The sequence below is a fragment of the Lynx canadensis genome, chromosome C2 (assembly GCF_007474595.2).
Source record: "Lynx canadensis isolate LIC74 chromosome C2, mLynCan4.pri.v2, whole genome shotgun sequence".
NCBI lineage: Eukaryota > Metazoa > Chordata > Mammalia > Carnivora > Felidae > Lynx > Lynx canadensis.
Window position 1 is genome coordinate 26,955,555 of NC_044311.2, and position 18,373 is coordinate 26,973,927.

The following is an 18,373-nucleotide window of genomic DNA, read 5'->3' on the forward strand; positions in this document are numbered from 1 at the left end:
TATTTCAAACAGAAACTGAGGATATGGTAGTTTTCAAAGTTTGTGAAGCAGAAAATCTGAATCTATAGTACAACTTCTTTTCAAGATCACCAGAATCATTTCAGAAAGGAACTTTTATGTGATAAATAATGAGTATTAGCCTTATTTATGCAGAATCCAGGATAGGAAGTTATATGATTTTGCACGAAAATGCACCTGATCTCTAATCTAATAATCTTAGTCTGCAAATTCCTAAGTCTAAGTTTGTCTTTCTCTTTAACAAGGCAACTCCATGCCTTTCCTTTGTTAGATTCATCTGTAAAGAGGTTCTTAGGCATCCATTTCAGGATGTGGGCTAAGAGACTGTGCAGTGTACTGACTGGGAACGGAACCTCTGGGGATTCTGGTGTGTCAGCCTACCTGGTTGGAGTCCCTTCTCCCCTGCTTTGTCGCTGTGTGACCTTGGCAAGTTGTTTACCCTCTCTGAGCCTCAGTTTCCCCATAGGGTGCTGTAGGGTTACGTGAGATAATGCACGTAAAGAATTTAGCACAGTGTCTGGCTGAAAGGCCCAATAAATGTTAGATACGATTTGCTTTTTGTTGTCGACTAAACGCCTAAGGGGATTTTAGTTGTGTTTGTTCCACCGGCTTCTCTTTTTATGCTAAATCTAGCCAGGACAGTTTTCTGTCTGGGTTTTCTTTTCTCTCCCCAGACCCAGCCCTTCCCCATCTCTTTTCATTGACCTCCTCAAACCAGGAGAAGGTGAGCATGAAACAACCATTTGAAATGAAGTCTGCTTTGTGTTCATCCGTTGGGAAAAGGCTTTGATCACAGCCGTGCTGTGGGTGTTTGGCAGACTGCCAGCTTCTTTCCATAAGAAGAGGCATCTCTGAAGGTTTAGATATTTTTAAAAAGGAAAGGAAAGGAAGAGGGCAGCTTGTGGGTTCCTCGAGGGTGTGTATAAATGACACCTTTCCTCCTCCCAAAGCCTCCGGGGGCCTCCCCTCTTTCCAGGGCCAGGGTGTCTAGGTTTCCACGCTTCTTGTTTTTCTGGGCTGTGAGCTGCCTGGGAGTGCACAACACTGCCCTTAGCATTCCGGTGGTTCACAGCACAGGGCTTGGCTCTGGCCCTCATTAGAGTCCGCTGGCTGTCTCCAGCATACAGAGGAGACTCAAGAGCCAGCCAGTGTGCACCTAAAGAGTGGACAGGAGGGCAGGGCCTCCTCCTCCTGGGAGCCAGCCCCAGTAGCATTATATAAATGACTTCTTGGAATTGCCAGCCTGGCCCTGGTGAGACTGGAAGATCACCTTGTGAGTGGGCCCAAGGCCAGCTTGACAGATGGTCTGGGCTGCGGCAGCAAGACCCACATTAGGCCCATCAAGTGTGTTCCCTGAAGGCAAGTGGCCCAGCCAGGAGTGTCAGGGCGGATGTCCAGGGGGACAGCTAGGGAGGCAAAGTGGGTCCCCAGCTCTGCTTACCCTTCCTCCCCAACAGTGCAGTCTCTGAAGGGGAAGAGACAAGTTCTTTCTCTTTCCACTTGAAAGGAAATCTCGAGGCCTTATGATTTTGGGTTGATGTCTGGCCTAGACTCTACACGACAGCCCCTCACGCAAGTGGCCAAATGTTTCCACCCGATGAACCAGCTACTACAGTGTTAACAAGGATAATAAAACGGTAAGGCCTACTTGGAAACTTTGTTCAGAAACCCCGTGGCTTCTATAGACTATTAAGAAAATATTGAAGTTTCAAATTTCATGATTTCATGTCCTCTAAGACCACAGTCCTCTTACCCTGTTCTCTTTTTAAAGCATGAATCCTTTTTTAAAATACTTAGAAAGTAAATGTATAACATTTTTTCTCCCTTACATTCGGAATAAAGCCTGGGGAAATTTAATGTTCCTGGATTTGGCCTGTGGATTTGAGATAAAGATTCAAGGAGAGAAGCCTTTTAACTCAGAACAGAATCTGTTCCCAGCTATTGTTCAATTAACGCAAAAGTATCTGGTTACCGGGCGTGTTGCATAATGCATGACAGCGTAAACCAAACCTTTTAAGTGCTGCCACTGCACTCCTCGATAACAGTGAAGAGTGAAGTAAATTGTTAATTTTTTTTAGAAGTCCCCTAAAACAAAGCTTCTTGAGACTGAATGAATCAACACTTTTGAGCTGAGACGCAGCCAAGGGATGTCCCTATGTGTGCTCGTGCTGATAAAAAATCTAGAAGGAAACAGAAAAAACCACATGTCATGTCCTCTTTAAGAGCCAGAAAAGCTGTCAGAAGAATTAAGATTAAGCCTCACGAGAGTCTGTGGGTGTGGAAAGTCACCAGCTAGCTAATATTAACATAGCTTGCAACAGAACGCTGTTGCTAGAAATAGGGCGATCGCATCACTACCACTAAGCAATTTGCATTCTGTGGACCAGCCCCTACATTCCTCCTGGCTCCTGCTGCCCTTTGGGCATTGTATTTCTGGACGCTTTTAGATGGTCGGTACTCAGACTTGGCTGTCTGGTTTCACCAGGAACCCACCCGAAAGAGGAAGCAGCAAGGAGAAGAACATTTGCTTTGTTTGCAGGAAAGTGACTGAGCTACAAGCAAATCTTTAGGCATCTGAGGAATTGTGAAGCTTCTAGACTTCATATGGTTGCTGACAGGGTGGGGCAGACGAGAACCTTCTTACTTTCCTCGCCATGGATAATCTGTTGCCTCAGTCTAGATTCTCTTACTTCAAAAAATATCCTCTCCATGCAATTAGGAAATATTTATCGATGCTGAGAAACCAAAAAGCTGAAGAACAGGTATCTTGTTTATATTATCTTTAAGGTTAACGGATGTTTGCTTTTGGGTGTTGCTTTTACTATGTGCCTTCGTGATTTTGTTTCTGCTAGTTTACATGTTTATAGGCTCCTGCTTGCGGCTATTCGGATTTAGCAATCCGAGAAGCAAGCAGGCTTGTGAAGATTTATTTGAACTTGGAACATTTGGATCCTGACATTAAGCTCAAGTTCTGTAATAAAACCATGTGCTTCTCCTTCTTCTGAATAGCTAGACCAAACTACCCAGTCAGAGTTAAACTGTAGTCTCCTTGATAATTTTCCAGGCCCTCAAATATAAATTTTAAACTATCCATATCTTGACAAATAAAAGGATTAGGCCCTAGAAATACACTTGTCTTCTCGTCTGTACGGCCATGTATTTATGGCTATGTTAGTATCACCAGGATTTGCAAAACAAAAAACATTGTGTGCACTGTAAATATAATAGCTTCAAATAGATCACTAATGAGCGATGACAATCATTCAGAAGTAACTAGACACTTTTTTTCCGTGGAGGGCAAGGGTATACAGCACTGCAGTTTTCAGTCTTTTTAGCCAATCAAAAGTTAGGGTTTTTAGTAGTAGACTCTAGCATGTGGGAGTATAAACATTAACAAATTGGTTAAAATGTTGGATTACTTCTTGTTTAACATCATGCATTCATTCTATTATGTTGAGGTTTGTTTCATTCTATCCCTTACAATCATCTATGAAAAGGCATTTCTAAAAACTGCATTTCTGACTTGTACCAAACTGTAAGAAGAAATAGCTGTATCTGATCTATTGAAATCTAGTGGCTCATTTAGAAAAAAATATGACCATGGTGAAGGACAAATGTATAGCCACATAGAAGACCCAAAGAATCATAAACTGCTTGGACATCATGCTTGTAACTCATATTGCAAACTATATGGGAGATAACCGTGGTGTTCTGTATCTGAATGAGGTGACCTACTTCATGAAATACTTCCAGGAAGTGAAAGCAAAGGTCAGCAGACAGAAAATCCTCTAATGATAGGTTTCCCAAAAAGTCCATGCTTAATTTGGAAGATGAAAATCATTACTACTGTTCCAGAGGAAATGGCTTTTGTGCTGTGCTTTGATGATTTTACAAGAGCTGGAACTTCAGATTGTGCCGAAGAAGGGGGCTGGGCTGGTCCAATTTATCTCCTACTCAGGCAAGGTGTCCTGATTACGAAAGAATCTCTTTCCAGTCTCAGCACTTGCTTGCTTTTGAAGAGGAAAGCCAGAGACCCCGGTGGTGGTGCTCTGAGATGTTGTCTGCCACACTCACTAAGGCAGGCCTCCTCAGGCCTCTTTACAGTGGGGAGCGGGGAGTGGCTGAAAGGGTAGGGTTGGAACTGCGGAATGTGGATTAAGTGATTTTTTCCCCCTTTTCTCAGTGCTATAAGTTTTCAGAGATGTGTCTATAGTGATTGTGCAGTTTATCGTTTTGTTTGCTTAAAAATTGTCACAAAATGCATTCCAAAGAACATGAGAATGTATCGTGGATTCTTGGACTTGCACTGGGTGGGTGGTCCTCTCTCCAGCTGACAACCATTGGGGATGACCTGGGAACGACTGGGAACATTGTGCTGAGTTTTTAACTTTCTATACAAATTGATGGAGAAATAAAAACAAATAATACATTCATTTCTTTTCTGAAACCAATTAATAGCTCTGCAGACAGACAGTCTCACAGAATTAGAGAAATTAGGTCAGAGTCAATGATGGCTAACCTTGAAAAGCTTGTTGGAAAGTTATAAAGAAGATTAATAACGTCTACAATTTTAGGACCTCATATTTGTTGTCTCTCTAATGCTTACAGTCCTGTAATACAGACTCTCATTATAAAGGTGAGGGAAGAGAGACAAAGACCTGAATCCTTGTCCAAGGCCATCCAGCCAAAAAGTATTGAAGGGAGATTGGAATTCCTGTTTGCCTAGCTTTAAACTTGACCCATTTGGGGGCAGCTGGCTGGCTCAGTCGGTAGAGTATGCAACTCTTCACCTGGAGGTCATGAGTTCCAACCCTACGTTGGTAGTAGAATTTACTTATAAAAGAAAAAAAAAAATGACCCATATTACCATGCTTGATCTCCGAATGATCTATACCAACACAGTGATAGCAATATAGCAAACTGCTAATAGAGACTATTTCTAACGCTTCAGATGTTCATGTCATAATTCTTACCCTAGGTTTGGTGTGATTAATTTCTTTTTAAAAAAAATTTTTTTTTAATGTTTATTTGCCTTTGAGACAGAGAGACAGAGCATGACCAGGGGAGGGGCAGAGAGAGAGAGGGAGCCACAGAATCTGAAGCAGGCTCCAGGCTTTGAGCTGTCAGCATAGAGCCTGACATAGGGCTCGAACCCACCAACTGTGAATTCATGACCTGAGCCAAAGCTGGATGTTTAACTGACTGAGCCACCCAGGAGCCCCTGGTGTGATTAACTTCTTAATATTTTTCTAAATTTGTATTTAAATCATTTACTTTTTTTTTTAACTTTTTTGTTGTTTTTATTATGCACTACATTAATATACTGCATAACCTTCTAGAACGGGTAGGTGAGCATAACCGAGTTATTTTTCATCCATCAGGAAAAGGCTTCCTTAGTCGATATTCTCCAAACACTTTGACACATAGTAACACATAACTCCAGAGACGCACCTATCTCTTTCCATCAAACTCCACTCATGTGAATAACAGGCAACCCTTTTTTCCTGGCCCTTGTTAGTGAACCAGTGGATGTGTGCAGTGGCTGTGCCAGGGATGAGCAAGCACGGGCCATGACACCTGTCCCAGGCAGAATCTCGAACCACACAGCACCATGGTTGTCAAGCAAATTATTTACTTTTTAACTTGTTTGTTTAGAAAGAAAATTTTATATAACTACCATAAGTGGAAAACCACTGCCATTTACCATATACGTAAGAGAAAAATAAATAGAATAAAAACAGAATAATGCTAAGTTCTAGCCAGATACTGTTACCTTTGAAACCTCTGAGACTGAAACCTACATTTAATGTAGTGTCTGCAGGCTACCTAAAATCTTCTCTTATGCCATCTAGCACCATTGGGTCCCATCCATGTTGTGTTCACACACATGGGAGAATACTGTCTCAGGCGCACCATCTGTTTCTCCACTTCTGTGCCTTCCAATACACTCCTCTCTGTAACCTAGAATTCTGTTCTTAACTTACAACTTGCCCACCTGGAGATCGCCTATACACCCTTCAAGACTCAGGTTAAATGGCTCCGTAAAAAACCTTTCTCCAACTCTGCTGGGAAGAGGGAAGCACAGCCCATCCTTTTCTAAGATATTCTGTCTGTGTCTAATAAGGTCCCTTACTATGTTGTATGTAGTAAGCCATTGCTTACATGTGTATATACATCACCCATACACCTATAACACTGGGAGATTTCCTGTTCTTTGTTCTCTCAGACCTACCTTGGAGCCTGACACAGGCTGGTGTAGGGGTGACTCACGATACAGGCAGTTGTCTGTGGAGCACACCTCCTTTCTTGCCTCTACCCATGTCTTGATGGGGCCTGGAGGGTCCCCATAGATCCCTGTCATGGTCACTGTTACACTTGCCTTGTCCACAGATGCTTTCTTGTTTAAAGCTTCTCCTCAGGACTTTGCACTCGGTGTCATACAAACATGAAGGTTTGACCTAAGGGTTCGTTTGTTTGGTAGTTTTTGTTATTATTCCTACGGTGCTGGACTAATCAGTGGGTGGGCAGGTTATTTACCAAACTGAGAACAAGTATCTCATCCTTTGCATTCCTGAACTCTATTATAGCTGGCATTTCACAAAGCCAAGTCCCTAAGTAGGAGATTAAGGTCATTAATTAGATGAGCATGCAGAAGGTTGGGAAAATTAGACAATGAAACATTTTTGGTTTTTTTTTTTTAATTTTTTTTTTCAACATTTATTTATTTTTGGGACAGAGAGAGACAGAGCATGAACGGGGGAGGGGCAGAGAGAGAGGGAGACACAGAATCGGAAGCAGGCTCCAGGCTCTGAGCCATCAGCCCAGAGCCTGACGCGGGGCTCGAACTCACGGACCGCGAGATCGTGACCTGGCTGAAGTCGGACGCTTAACCGACTGCGCCACCCAGGCGCCCCGACAATGAAACATTTTTGAACAGTATTCTTCAAATGGTGTGGTGGTGGTGGTGGTGGTGGTTGCAGGGACACAGTCGGAGCCTAAGTGAGCTCTCAGATGAGTTTGGGCAGGTGGGCTGAGCACATTCATAAGGGTATTTGGTTTCATGGGACCGGCCAGGGTCTGGCTCAGATGTAGATGTCTGAGTTTGTGAGAAATGAACAGGGCTTACAGGCAATGATCTCTTGAGTACTAGAGACCCAGCAGCCTGCTACGTGATTCAGGTGACCAAGTGGGACACTGAATGAGGAAGGGAGAATTTGCTTCACTTCTGGGTAGACTGTAGACTTGGCTTGAGCCCAGCGAATCCTACAGAGGATTGAGGGCCCTATGAGCCCCCAGGGAATGCTGCCCTTAGAGGTTAGCACCACTGATAGAGACGTTATTCACGGATGCCAGCACCAAATGGTAAGAGAAGAGAGTTTGTGAGCTTATATGGGACAGTCTACTCTCTCTCCATTGGTGAGCTCCTCCATTCCCATGGCTTCAAACACCACCTATTTGCTGACAACTCCCAAATATTTATCCCCAGTGCACTTCAGTCTTGTATACACAATTGCCAATTTGACATCTCCATCTGAATGAATGTGGATGTTGCAGACTGAATGAGAGAACTCACTAGCTCTGTCCTCAAACCTGTCACTCCCAAGGTCCACCAATCAGCACAAAAGCTCAAACCAGAAACATGTGAGTCACCTTGGTACCTCCCTTTCTCTCCCTCACCTCCTCCTCCTTTGCAATCTTGTTAATAAGACTAGTCAATTCTACTTCTGAAATAGTTACTGAATCCTACATCTTCACCTATCGACCCTGCTACATCCTCTTCTCTAGCTTGGACCATTGCAATAGCACTTGAATTTGTGCCCCTACATTCACTCTTGTTACCTTACAATACAAGTTCCTTATAGCAGTCAGAATTTTCTTCATTAAGTAAAAATCTTTTTCACCCCAGTGCAGGCAACATGATTGTTTTCACTGGCCATCTTAGCCCCAGTGCCAAACATAAATAAAGTACATAGTTGGTGATAAATTCATATAACTGAATGAGTAAACGTGGAGGTTGGGGAATACAGAGGCTAAGGATGCTATTATGCAGGTGAGGCAAGAGATGGTGAAAATAGAATTATTTTTAGTAAACAAAGACTGGTGAGACCTAGGGAAAACTATGCAATTTATTTTATGAATGTGGAACTAGAGGTTAAGAAGTTTGCCCAAGGTCGCATAGCTCATTTGAATCAGTGCTGGGATTAGAATTTGGCCTGTTTGTCTCCCAGTTCAGTGCTCTTTCCAGTGTGTGTTGTGAGTCTTAGCAGAGATGTAGAAAAGGGGCAATATGACTACCAAGCAAAGAGATAAGGATTCTATAGGCTGAGTCCGTACGGCAGGTAATGCCTGAAGGTCAACTTGTCAATAATAAATAAACCCCCTGATGAAAGACTAAGACAAAGAAGGGTCTACTAGTTTGAGCTTTTGTCCATCAATTTATACTGCCCTGCAGCAGCCTTGCCAACTTGAATTTCTTCTTCTATGTGTTCCACAGATGAAGGGTCGGAAAATACAGGACGGTTAATTAATAGCCAAGATTTTGTGATGATCTGTGCTGATGGTGCTTTGCTCTCTTCAATAGAAAGATTTCTTTCCAGGGGCGCCTGGGTGGCTCAGTTGGTTAAGTGTCCAACTTCACCTCAGGTCATGATCTCGCGGTTCGTGAGTTCAAGCCCCGCATTGGGCTCTGTGCTGACAGCTCAGAACCTGGAGCCTGTTTCAGATTCTGTGTCTCCCTCTCTCTCTCTGACCCTCCCCCATTCATGCTCTGTCTCTCTCTGTCTCAAAAATAAATAAACGTTAAAAAAAATTTAAAAAAAAAGGAAAGATTTCTTTCCAAATAAGAAATATCATCTATGAGCTGACCTGACATGTCTTATTTAACAGTGAATCTGCTTAAAATAAGGAGATCAGTCTTTGGGGCCAGAGACATGTACAAAAACCATATTATATATAATGTGTGTGTGTGTGTGTGTGTGTGTGTGTGTGTAGTGTGTATATATATATATGATATTATATTGACATTACATATGTATTTATTGGAATTAGACCCTTGAACCAGTATAATATCATCTTCCAACAAAATTAATCCACCCAATTTTTTTTTACCATCCTTTTATATTCTTATCTGAAAATATAATCATGCTATTATTGATATCCTCATATAAATACAGACATCAGATATTGACCTGGACGAGACTGAATGCAGAGCTGACAGAGCTCTGCTTGGTCATCGTGTTTTACAGGATTCCTTAATCCCTTTGATTATTTAGCAACCTTTCTCACGTATAGTATGTGGAACATATTTATAAGTGATCAAAATGTAAAAATGACCTACATGGCCCCTCTATGATGCTTCCAGTCTCAATGAGTAGAAAGAGCTGATTCAAATGTTTATAATATGAGGCAAAAACCACACAGTGCAGTCACAGTGGGTATATCTGGCTCAAGATCTGCTCTGATTAATCTGCTTAAAATGAGGAAAGTGGTCTTTGAGGACCAGGGGGCATGTACAGTAGCTGTATTTTAATTAAGGATTAGAACCAAAAAAGTTTTTCGAGGTTGTTCTAAAGTTTCTCTTCAATGGCTTAAGAAAACGTTTCTAGTTCAAACAGGGTCACTGGGTTTTTATTTCTTGCTGGGTTCCTTAATGAATGTTAACCTCAAAGTTGGGTTTTTAAATAAATATTTGGATTTAATTTGAACATTAAAAACTTTGTTCTTCATTTTGGCTCTTATACCTGCTCTGAATAACAATATAAAAATTAAGGACCCCCCCTTATACTCTCTCAAAAATCTATGTTAAGATTTGAGAAGTCACATAAGGGTTTTGAGTGGCTGATGCAGGCCGTAGGTGAAATGATATAAGTTTCACCACAGCTTGGTTTAAGAATGTTAAGAGGTTTTAGCTCCTTAAACTGAGTTGGTTATATTTTTAAAAAATTTTTAATGTTTATTTTTTTATTTTTGAGAGAGAGAGAGAGAGAGAGACAGAGTGTGAGTGGGGGAAAGGGGGAGACAGAGAAAGAGAGAGAGACAGAATCTGAAGCAGGCTCTAGGCTCTGAACTGTCAGCACCAGAGCCTGATGTGGGGCTCGAACCCACGAGACGTGAGATCATGATCTGAGCCGAAGTTGGACACTTAACCAACTGAGCCATCCAGGTGCCTCGAGTTGGTTATATTTTGAGAGTATAAAAAAGTCACCCATTTTTTAAAGCCTCTTTAAAAAAGTCATGAAATACTATTGATAGTACAAATGACATCTCAGGGGGGAAATTAAATGCATTTGCCCCTTGTCCTTGGGCTTGAGTAGGAAAAAAGCTTTAATCCTCCAGAACCAAGAGGAAAAGATTATCTGGGTAAAATGTAAGATAGAGGGCAGAGATTATACTCTACTTTTGTGGAGGAATTTGTGTGATTATATACAGGTAACATTGGCAGTTAAATGGCTATAATAATATGAACCTTAATATTTCTGACTATTAAATATGACATTTGAAGTTGAACTGTTTTGGGGCACCTGGGTGGCTCAATTGGTTAAGCATCCAACCCTTGATTTCAGCTCAGGTCATGACCTCACGGTTTGTGGGTTCGAGCCCCACATTGGGCTCTGTGCCGGCAGTGTGGAGCCTGCTTGGGATTCTCTCTTTCCGTCTATCTCTGCCCCTCCTGCACTTGCTCTCTCTCTTTCTCTCTCTCTCTCAAAATAAATAAACAAACATTAAAAAAAAAGCTGAATTGTTTTGTCATGGTAACAATAACAGTGTCCTCTATCTGAAGGGAGAAATTACACAGAAAAAAGAAAAGAGCTATTTATTTACCCAAAAAAGCCTCCAGTGGTTTTCTCCGTGTCTTTGTCCATTCAGACTGCTATAACAAAATATCAGACTGGGTGGTTTATAAAACACAGACATTTTTTTCTCACCGTTTTGGAGGCTGAAATTCCAAGATAGAGGGGCTGGTGGATTCGATGTGTGGTGAGACCCCACTTCCTGGTTGCAGACTGCTTGTTGACTTCTCAGATGTATCCCTACATGGCAGAGACAGACAAGGGAACTAACTCTGCAGGGTCTCATTTTTTTTTTTTAATTTTTTAATGTTTATTTTTGAGAGAGAGAGAGAGAGCATGAGCAGGGGAGGGGCAGAGAGAGAGGGAGACAAAGAACCTGAAGCAGGCTCCAGGCTCTGAGCTGTCAGCACAGAGCCCAACGTGGGGCTTGAACTCACCAACTGCGAGATCGTGACCTGAGCCGAAGTCAGACGCTCAACTGACTGAGCCACCCAGGCGCTCCTGCAGAGTCTCATTTTTAAACGCAGGAATCCCATTCATGAAGGCTCCATCCTCATGACCTAATCACCTCCCAAAGGCCCCTTCCGAGTACCATCACCACATCGGAGGGTAGGGATTCAGCAAGTGAATGTTAGGTGAGGGGACACAAACCCCCAGTCTGTGGCACTCCATAACCTGTAAGATGCCTGAGAATTGTAACTGTAGCTTGCATGAAGATGAATGACTTCCTAGTCAGCACTCATGCTCTTGTGCTTCCTCTCCCCCAACCCAGTCTTCTCTGAGAGAATGGCACCATCACTACCCATGCAGGCAGAGACCTAAGAGTCCTCTTTGGCATTTTCTGCTCCCTTAGTCAATATCTAATTTATTGCCAAATCCTTTCAATTCTATCCCTAAATATTCCTTCAATCAATCTGTCATCTTCTCTCTCTCAGCACCTTAGCCCAGAGGCCCTCATCACCTCTTGTCTGAAATACTGTAGTAGCTTTCTCATTGGTCTTCCTCTATCCACTGCTGGCCCGTCCAATCAGTTCTTCACACTACAGGAGACACAAACCTGACAGGAAACTCCCCAGACCCATGCTTATGTTCTTTCATTGGCTTCTACTCATTTGTACAATAAAGACAAAGTTGCTCAACATGGAAGGCCTTGCATGGTCTGGCCTTGATCCTCTCTCCTGCTGTACACATACCTTGCCTCGTTTTGCTCTCTGCACCCCAACTACAGTGCCCCTCTTCTATTTCTTCCTGTTCCCCTGCCACTTGCCAGCCAGGGTCTTTGTTCTAATTGTCCCCTCACTATCCTCCCTTAGTTAATATCTACTCTTCCTTCAGAACTTAATTCAATCTTAAGACCCTTAGGGAAGGCTTTTCTGATTTTTCCTACCTTGGAGGCATTGTGTAACTCTCCTTTGTTGTACTTATTCCAGTAGTAATTTTGCATGTATTTTTTAAAATGTATTTATTATTTGAGAGAGAGAGAGAGAAAGAGCGTGCACAGGGGACGGGCAGAGAGAGAGAGAGAGGGAGAGAGAGAATCCCAAGCAGACTCCACGCTGTCTGCACAAAGCCTGATGTGGGGTTCGGTCCCATGAACCGTGAGATCACGACCTGAGCCAAACAGTCGGTTGCTCAACCAGCTTAGCCACCCAGGAGCCCCAATTTTGGATGTATTAGGAAGACTGTTTGATACCCAGTATTTTCTGGATGACTAGCAAAGTGCCTGTTGGATGGAAGGCACTGGATATAGGTTTGTGGAATTGGTTCATGGGATGGGGTTCCTGGACATCAGTGGGGAAGGGATTAGGAGGATAATAAATGCTATCCTGAGACAGAAGTGCTTGAAAGGATCCTAGATGTTAGCTTTTGAGAGGAAGAAATTTAAGATATGATTGTTTTCTATATGTATTTGTTTATTTTTGTGTGTTTCACAAGACCTATAAGGCTAATTTGTAGAGAAAAATGGAGGTGCACTTGAGACATTCCAGAGGAAATAACCATAACTAATGGGAAAAATTTCAGGGAAAGGTTGTGATACAATCATAAGGATGAATTTTCTAAAAACGAGAGGGAAAGGAATGGGCTACCATTTGTAGAGGGCAGGGTATCTCCTTGGGAGATGTTGTAGTGATGGTTTCTCCATCATGAAAGAGAAGATTAGGTGACTTATTAGACCCCTTCCAGTCAAGGACTCTAGTGCAATGAGCAATAGAGAGGTGGACAGTTCAGATACCTAAGGAACAAAGACCAGATACCGGTACATAGTTAGAATTTGTTTGTTTTATTTGGTTAGTGGAAAATACTCCTCAGAGCATGTTTCTCTGGAATTTAAGGCCAAAGAAGACAGAATCAAATGTCTCTGGAGATTCAGGTAGCATGTACTCCTCTATCAAGGAAGGGAAGTGTAGCTACCTCCAGAAAACACTTCTGGTGAAACGCTTATACACCAGTGACCAGCTTTTCTGAGCCTGATTGACCACTGAACTACTTGCACCCATAGTTTTATGGGTTTTAAAACACCCTCCAGTATAAGGATAAATAACTAAGTATACTTATGTTGTCATTGATGAACAGGGACACTGAGAAATTTTAGGTATTTTGTTATATTTTAATCACAGCTTTTTTTTTTTCTTTTCCTTAATATCAAGCCTCTTTTACCTTCCACTCCCTTTTCCTACATTTAATGCTGACATTACATGCTCATTATGGTCCCTTCTGAAGGGGTTCCATCCTTCTTGTCCACATCATCATAGGTCATCTATTACTTTTGTGAAGTGTTAGACATGTCTGGGAGATACCTGGATGCTCAGTTGACTTTTGAGGTATTTCTAATCCTGTTATCTGCTCTTAAACTTTCCTAATCTACTGTACAGATGCCTTTGAAACACAGGAGCCAGTAAACGGATAAACACCAAAACCTTTATCTTTGAAATAAGGCCATTAACTCAAATGTAAAACCCATTTTTATGAACTACAATGTAGCTTCTTATGCACATTCCTAAATTTGCTACCCTATTCCACTTCTCAGTTTGCCTGCAACACTTTATTTGCTGACTTTTATTCAGAATGGAAGATGACGTATTTTCTCACCTCATCCGACAGTTCTATGCTTTAACAGAAAAAGAAATGAACTTCCCACGTATGTTGTACTGCTCATAATTTGCTGTGAAGGGAGCAGGAAAAAACGCTGGAATCATTTTGTCCCTGCTCATCCTAAAGGCAGCATATTAGTAAGGCTATTTCAAGATATACAACTTGGGGCACCTGGGTGGCTCAGTCAGTTAAGCAGCCAACTTCGGCTCAGGTCGGGATCTCACAGTTCGTGGGTTCAAGCCCCATGGCGGGGTCTCTGCTGTCAGCACAGAGGCCTCTTCAGATCCTCTGTCCCCCCTGTCTCTGCCCCTCCCCTGCTTATGCTCTCTCTGTCTCTCTCAAAACTTTAAAAAAAGAAAAAAAGACATACATCTTGGATCATGCCTTCAAGAATAAGGAACTTTACATTTTTATTAAATGGCTTCCATGTGTCAGGAACTTGGCAAGTTTCTTTACAGACATTGCCATTTAATCTTCATAATAACTTTACAAAATTGGTGGTATTATCCTCACTTTATGGATGAGACAACTGAGGTTTAAAGAAGTGGGATCGCTGGAACATACTCATAAGCTATGGCAGAAGGTTTTAGCTCCAGGTTTGCTGGTCTGTCTGACTCCAAATCCTGACTCACTATCTCATAATGAGCTACTTCCCACAGATAGTGTCCCCTTCTCCCCTAATTCCCCTCACTCTTTCTTTAAAAATAAAACCACTGTAACTACTCTGCAGGGAAAATACCTTAAATCCTGTTAGGTTGAAATCCACATTTTTGAGAGGTATTAAAAAACAAAAGTCAGCTGAGTAAATTTTAACTACCTCACGTAACTGCCAATTCATGAATTGGGCAGTATCCCACCCAGCAGGTAAAAGCTCTGTGGAGTTGTACAAAACGAAAGACTATTACAGGCAGAAGGGAGAGGAACAGGAACACAAGCTAGTCAAAGGTGGATTATGGGGCGCCTGGCTGGCTCAGATGGTTAAGCGGCTGACTTCAGCTCAGGTCATGGTCTCACGGTTTGTGAGTTTGAGCCCCATGTCGGACTCTGTGCTGACAGCTTGGAGTCTGGAGCCTGCTCTGGATTCTGTGTCTCCCTCTCTCTCTCTGCCCCTTGCTCATGCTCTGTCTCTCTCAAAAATAAATAAATAAATATATATATATATATATATATATATATATATATATATATTTTTTTTTTTTTTTTTTTTTAGGTGGATTGGTTATGGCTAGGTTATCTTCCTTCAGGGGACAGCAGGGCTCTATCAGACAGATTACCTCACTAGTGGTAATGATTCCAGGGTGACTGATTTATGATTCCATTCCTGGGAGATGCTGAAAGTGCAATTAAGTTGGGTATTAAGTCTCAGCTCGGTGATATGGGCTTTAGCATAAGTGACTCCATTTGGGGCCTGTTGTCTCTTTCTTAACAATTCCCCCCTTTTGATAAGATTTTCAGCCTGAGAGATGTGATCCAAATTTAAGGCATTGGTGCCACTCCTAGCCACTGTTCTGAAGTTCTCGAAACTTTTGCCGATCTTCTGTGTGGTGTTTACACATTGTGACATCTTTCTGCTGGATCTCTGTGGTATTCACTGGTCATGACCTCAGGTTCACATTTTTTAAGTTGGTAATTCTCTTTGTTCCTTTTCTGTTGTTGAAGTCTTAGGGAGATCATTTGCTTGTTGGCTAGTGGCTGGGAACAGGCATTTAAAGGTTTTGAGACAATATAGCACACCAGCAAGGCTACTATGAATGTTATAAGCAGGATAATTCCCAATATCTGGAGTGTGCTTTGGAGCCATGGTCCCCCAAGACTCAAACCAATCAAAATCACTTTTCAAACTCACAAACCGTGAGATCATGACCTGAGCTGAAGTCAGCCGCTTAACCAACTGAGCCAGCCAGGCAACCCCAGAAGGAGTCCCTTTTTTAAACCCAGTGGCTTATTCAGTGATCTTATGTAGCCTTTTCATCTTCCTCAGAAGTGTTAATCTGAGCGCAGCAGGTGGTATTTGCTACAGACACCTCCTGGCTCAGCTGAAAGATAATCAAAGGCTATTCTATTATCAAGAACAACCTTGGTCAGAGAGTCTAAGGATTTTTGTGGGACAGCTATTGCTTTAGCAACAGATTCTACAATATCCCCAAGAGTTAAGGAGAAGGTTCTTGACCATAGCCTCATTTGCACTTACTCCCAGCCAAGAGAACAGTGATCTACCAGTGGAAGCTAATTTTGAATCATGGATGCCTTCTGGTAATTTCCAGTTTAGTCTGTGGCTCAGGACTGGAAAAGTGACCGCCATAGAGGCCAGTAATATTTGAGGGTCTATAGACTACACAGGTGATTTTATTCTGGTTACCCCTTTCTTTATACAGAGCCTGGATGCAAGGTTCCCGGGTTTGGGATTGTTAATCAGAGACAGGGAAAGGGACCCTGAGGGTTGGGGAGTCTGACATGACAGAGGACTGAGTTTGTTCCAGAGAAACTGAGGCATTGGAAATCAGAGAAAAGTTTGTAATGGGCAGAACTACAGGATCACCAACATCATGACAAATCCAATAGTCGTTTGTAGCTTGGATTATCCACCTCCTTTGCAGTGACCTGAGATATGGGAACAATGGCATTACCTTTCAAAACCAGAACACAGAGGAGACAAAAGAATCACAAAGACCTTCATGGTGCAAGAATGAGGAAAAGGACGGTGGGAGAGGGAAAGAGGAATGGAAAGGAACATTCTTGATCCTCTTGATCCCATGTTTTGTGAGGAAGCAATCTACCTTGATGTCAGCTACGTCTCTTCCTGGTCATTTTTTTTTTTTTTAAGTTAATTTTTTTTAATGTTTTTTCTTTTTTTTTTTTAATTTATTTTTGAGACAGAGAGAGACAGAGCACGAGTGGGTTAGGGGAAGAGCAAGAGGGAGACAGGGAGACACAGAATCCAAAGCAGGCTCCAGGCTCTGAGCTGTCAGCACAGAGCCCGACGCAGGGTTTGATCTCACGGACTGTGAGATCATGACCTGAGATGAAGTCGGACGCTCAACCTACTGAGCCACCCAGGCGCCCCTTTAATTTAATTTTTTAAATATTTATTTATTTTTGAGAGAGAGCGAGGCAAAGCATGAGCGGGGGAGGGGCGGAGAGAGAGACACACACAGAATTGGAAGCAGGCTCCAGGCTCTGAGCTGTCAGCCCAGATCCTGACTCAGGGCTGGAACTCATGAACCTGAACCATGAGATTATGACCTGAGCTGAAGTCGGACGCTTAACTGACTGGGCCACCCAGGCTCCCCTTTTCCTGGTCATTTTTATTTTGAAGTCTCCAGCTGGAGTGGTGTTCCTAGAGTCTGAATGGACACTTTTTATTTCATTTCATTTTATTTTAATTTTTTTAAATGTTTACTTATTTTTGAGAGAGAGAGAGGGAGAGAGAGACAAGAGAGAGAGGGGGGAGGAGGGGCAGAGAGAGAGGGAGACACAGAATCCGAAGCAGGCTCCAGGGTCTGAGCTGTCAGCACTGAGCCTGACTTAGGGCTCAAACTCATGAACCTCAAGATCATGACCTGAGCCAGAGTCAGATGCTTAACTGACTGTGCCACCCAGGTGCCCCTGAAGGGACACTTTAATTCAGAGATGTAGCCCCAAAGTTCAAGTCTCTGAAGTTTGACTGCCATCTGGATAGTAAGGAAGACCTAATATAGCCCCTTCCAAGGAGATTTGAGGGCAGTCTTTGTTTCAAGTGATTCCAATTCAGAAAAATGGGAGAAAATTCAAAAAGTCAGTTTGGAGAGTCATAGCTTGATATTTAAGGAAGCCAGAAGAATTCAGCATCCAGTCCAGTTTGTAGGTATATAACAAAACTTTAAAGACAATTACCAGGATTAGAATGTAATACCTACAGAGGTGCAAACATAATTTTTCTCTCTGCAGTCACCCTCATTTTTTACAAAAATGACCATAGTAAGACTAATTTGTTTGCAGTAAACTTGGCCTGATTATCTACATAAATGCAAGAAGAATAGCAATTGATCATGTAAGCTGTTTTTAAGCCTTTTCTGCTGGAACTTTACATAAGGGATCTCAGATTAAACTCTTAAAATCTCTTGAGGCAAAGAAGCCAAACCAAGGACTCTCCATCAGATTTTACTATCAATGTCTACAGTCTGGGTGAATTTCTCTCTTCTCAAGGTCTCCCAAATATCCTGAGGTTCCTGGACCTGCCAGGAGGTGACCTTCCCTACTTGTCTAGTAAAGCTGCTGGGACTCCTGTAAGCAAGGTACCAGACCGGGTCACTTTTTCCAAGGGGCTTTATTGGCTCCATAAAGTCAACCTTAGGTCTTTAAAGCTGTCTGGTCATATCTGAGTCTATGCATGTCTCTTCAAATATGACACTCCAGTCAAAGCCTTGGCAATATAACCAGTGTTTCTAACGGTGTTTTGTTACAAGGAGAACAGATTCTTATTGAACTTATGC

The 18,373-nt window shown here is 42.3% G+C and overlaps 1 protein-coding gene across 1 annotated transcript in view; it reads left to right on the top strand.

The window, feature by feature from the left end:
* Window positions 1–2,308: 2,308 nt before the first annotated feature.
* Window positions 2,309–18,373, top strand: part of ATP2C1 (ATPase secretory pathway Ca2+ transporting 1) — a 174,694-nt gene continuing 158,629 nt past the window's right edge. Inside the window, exon 1 of the mRNA XM_030329618.1 lies at window positions 2,309–2,780. Coding sequence (XP_030185478.1) covers window positions 2,673–2,780 — 108 coding nt within the window. The 5' untranslated portion in view covers window positions 2,309–2,672. The remainder of the gene's footprint in view (window positions 2,781–18,373) is intronic.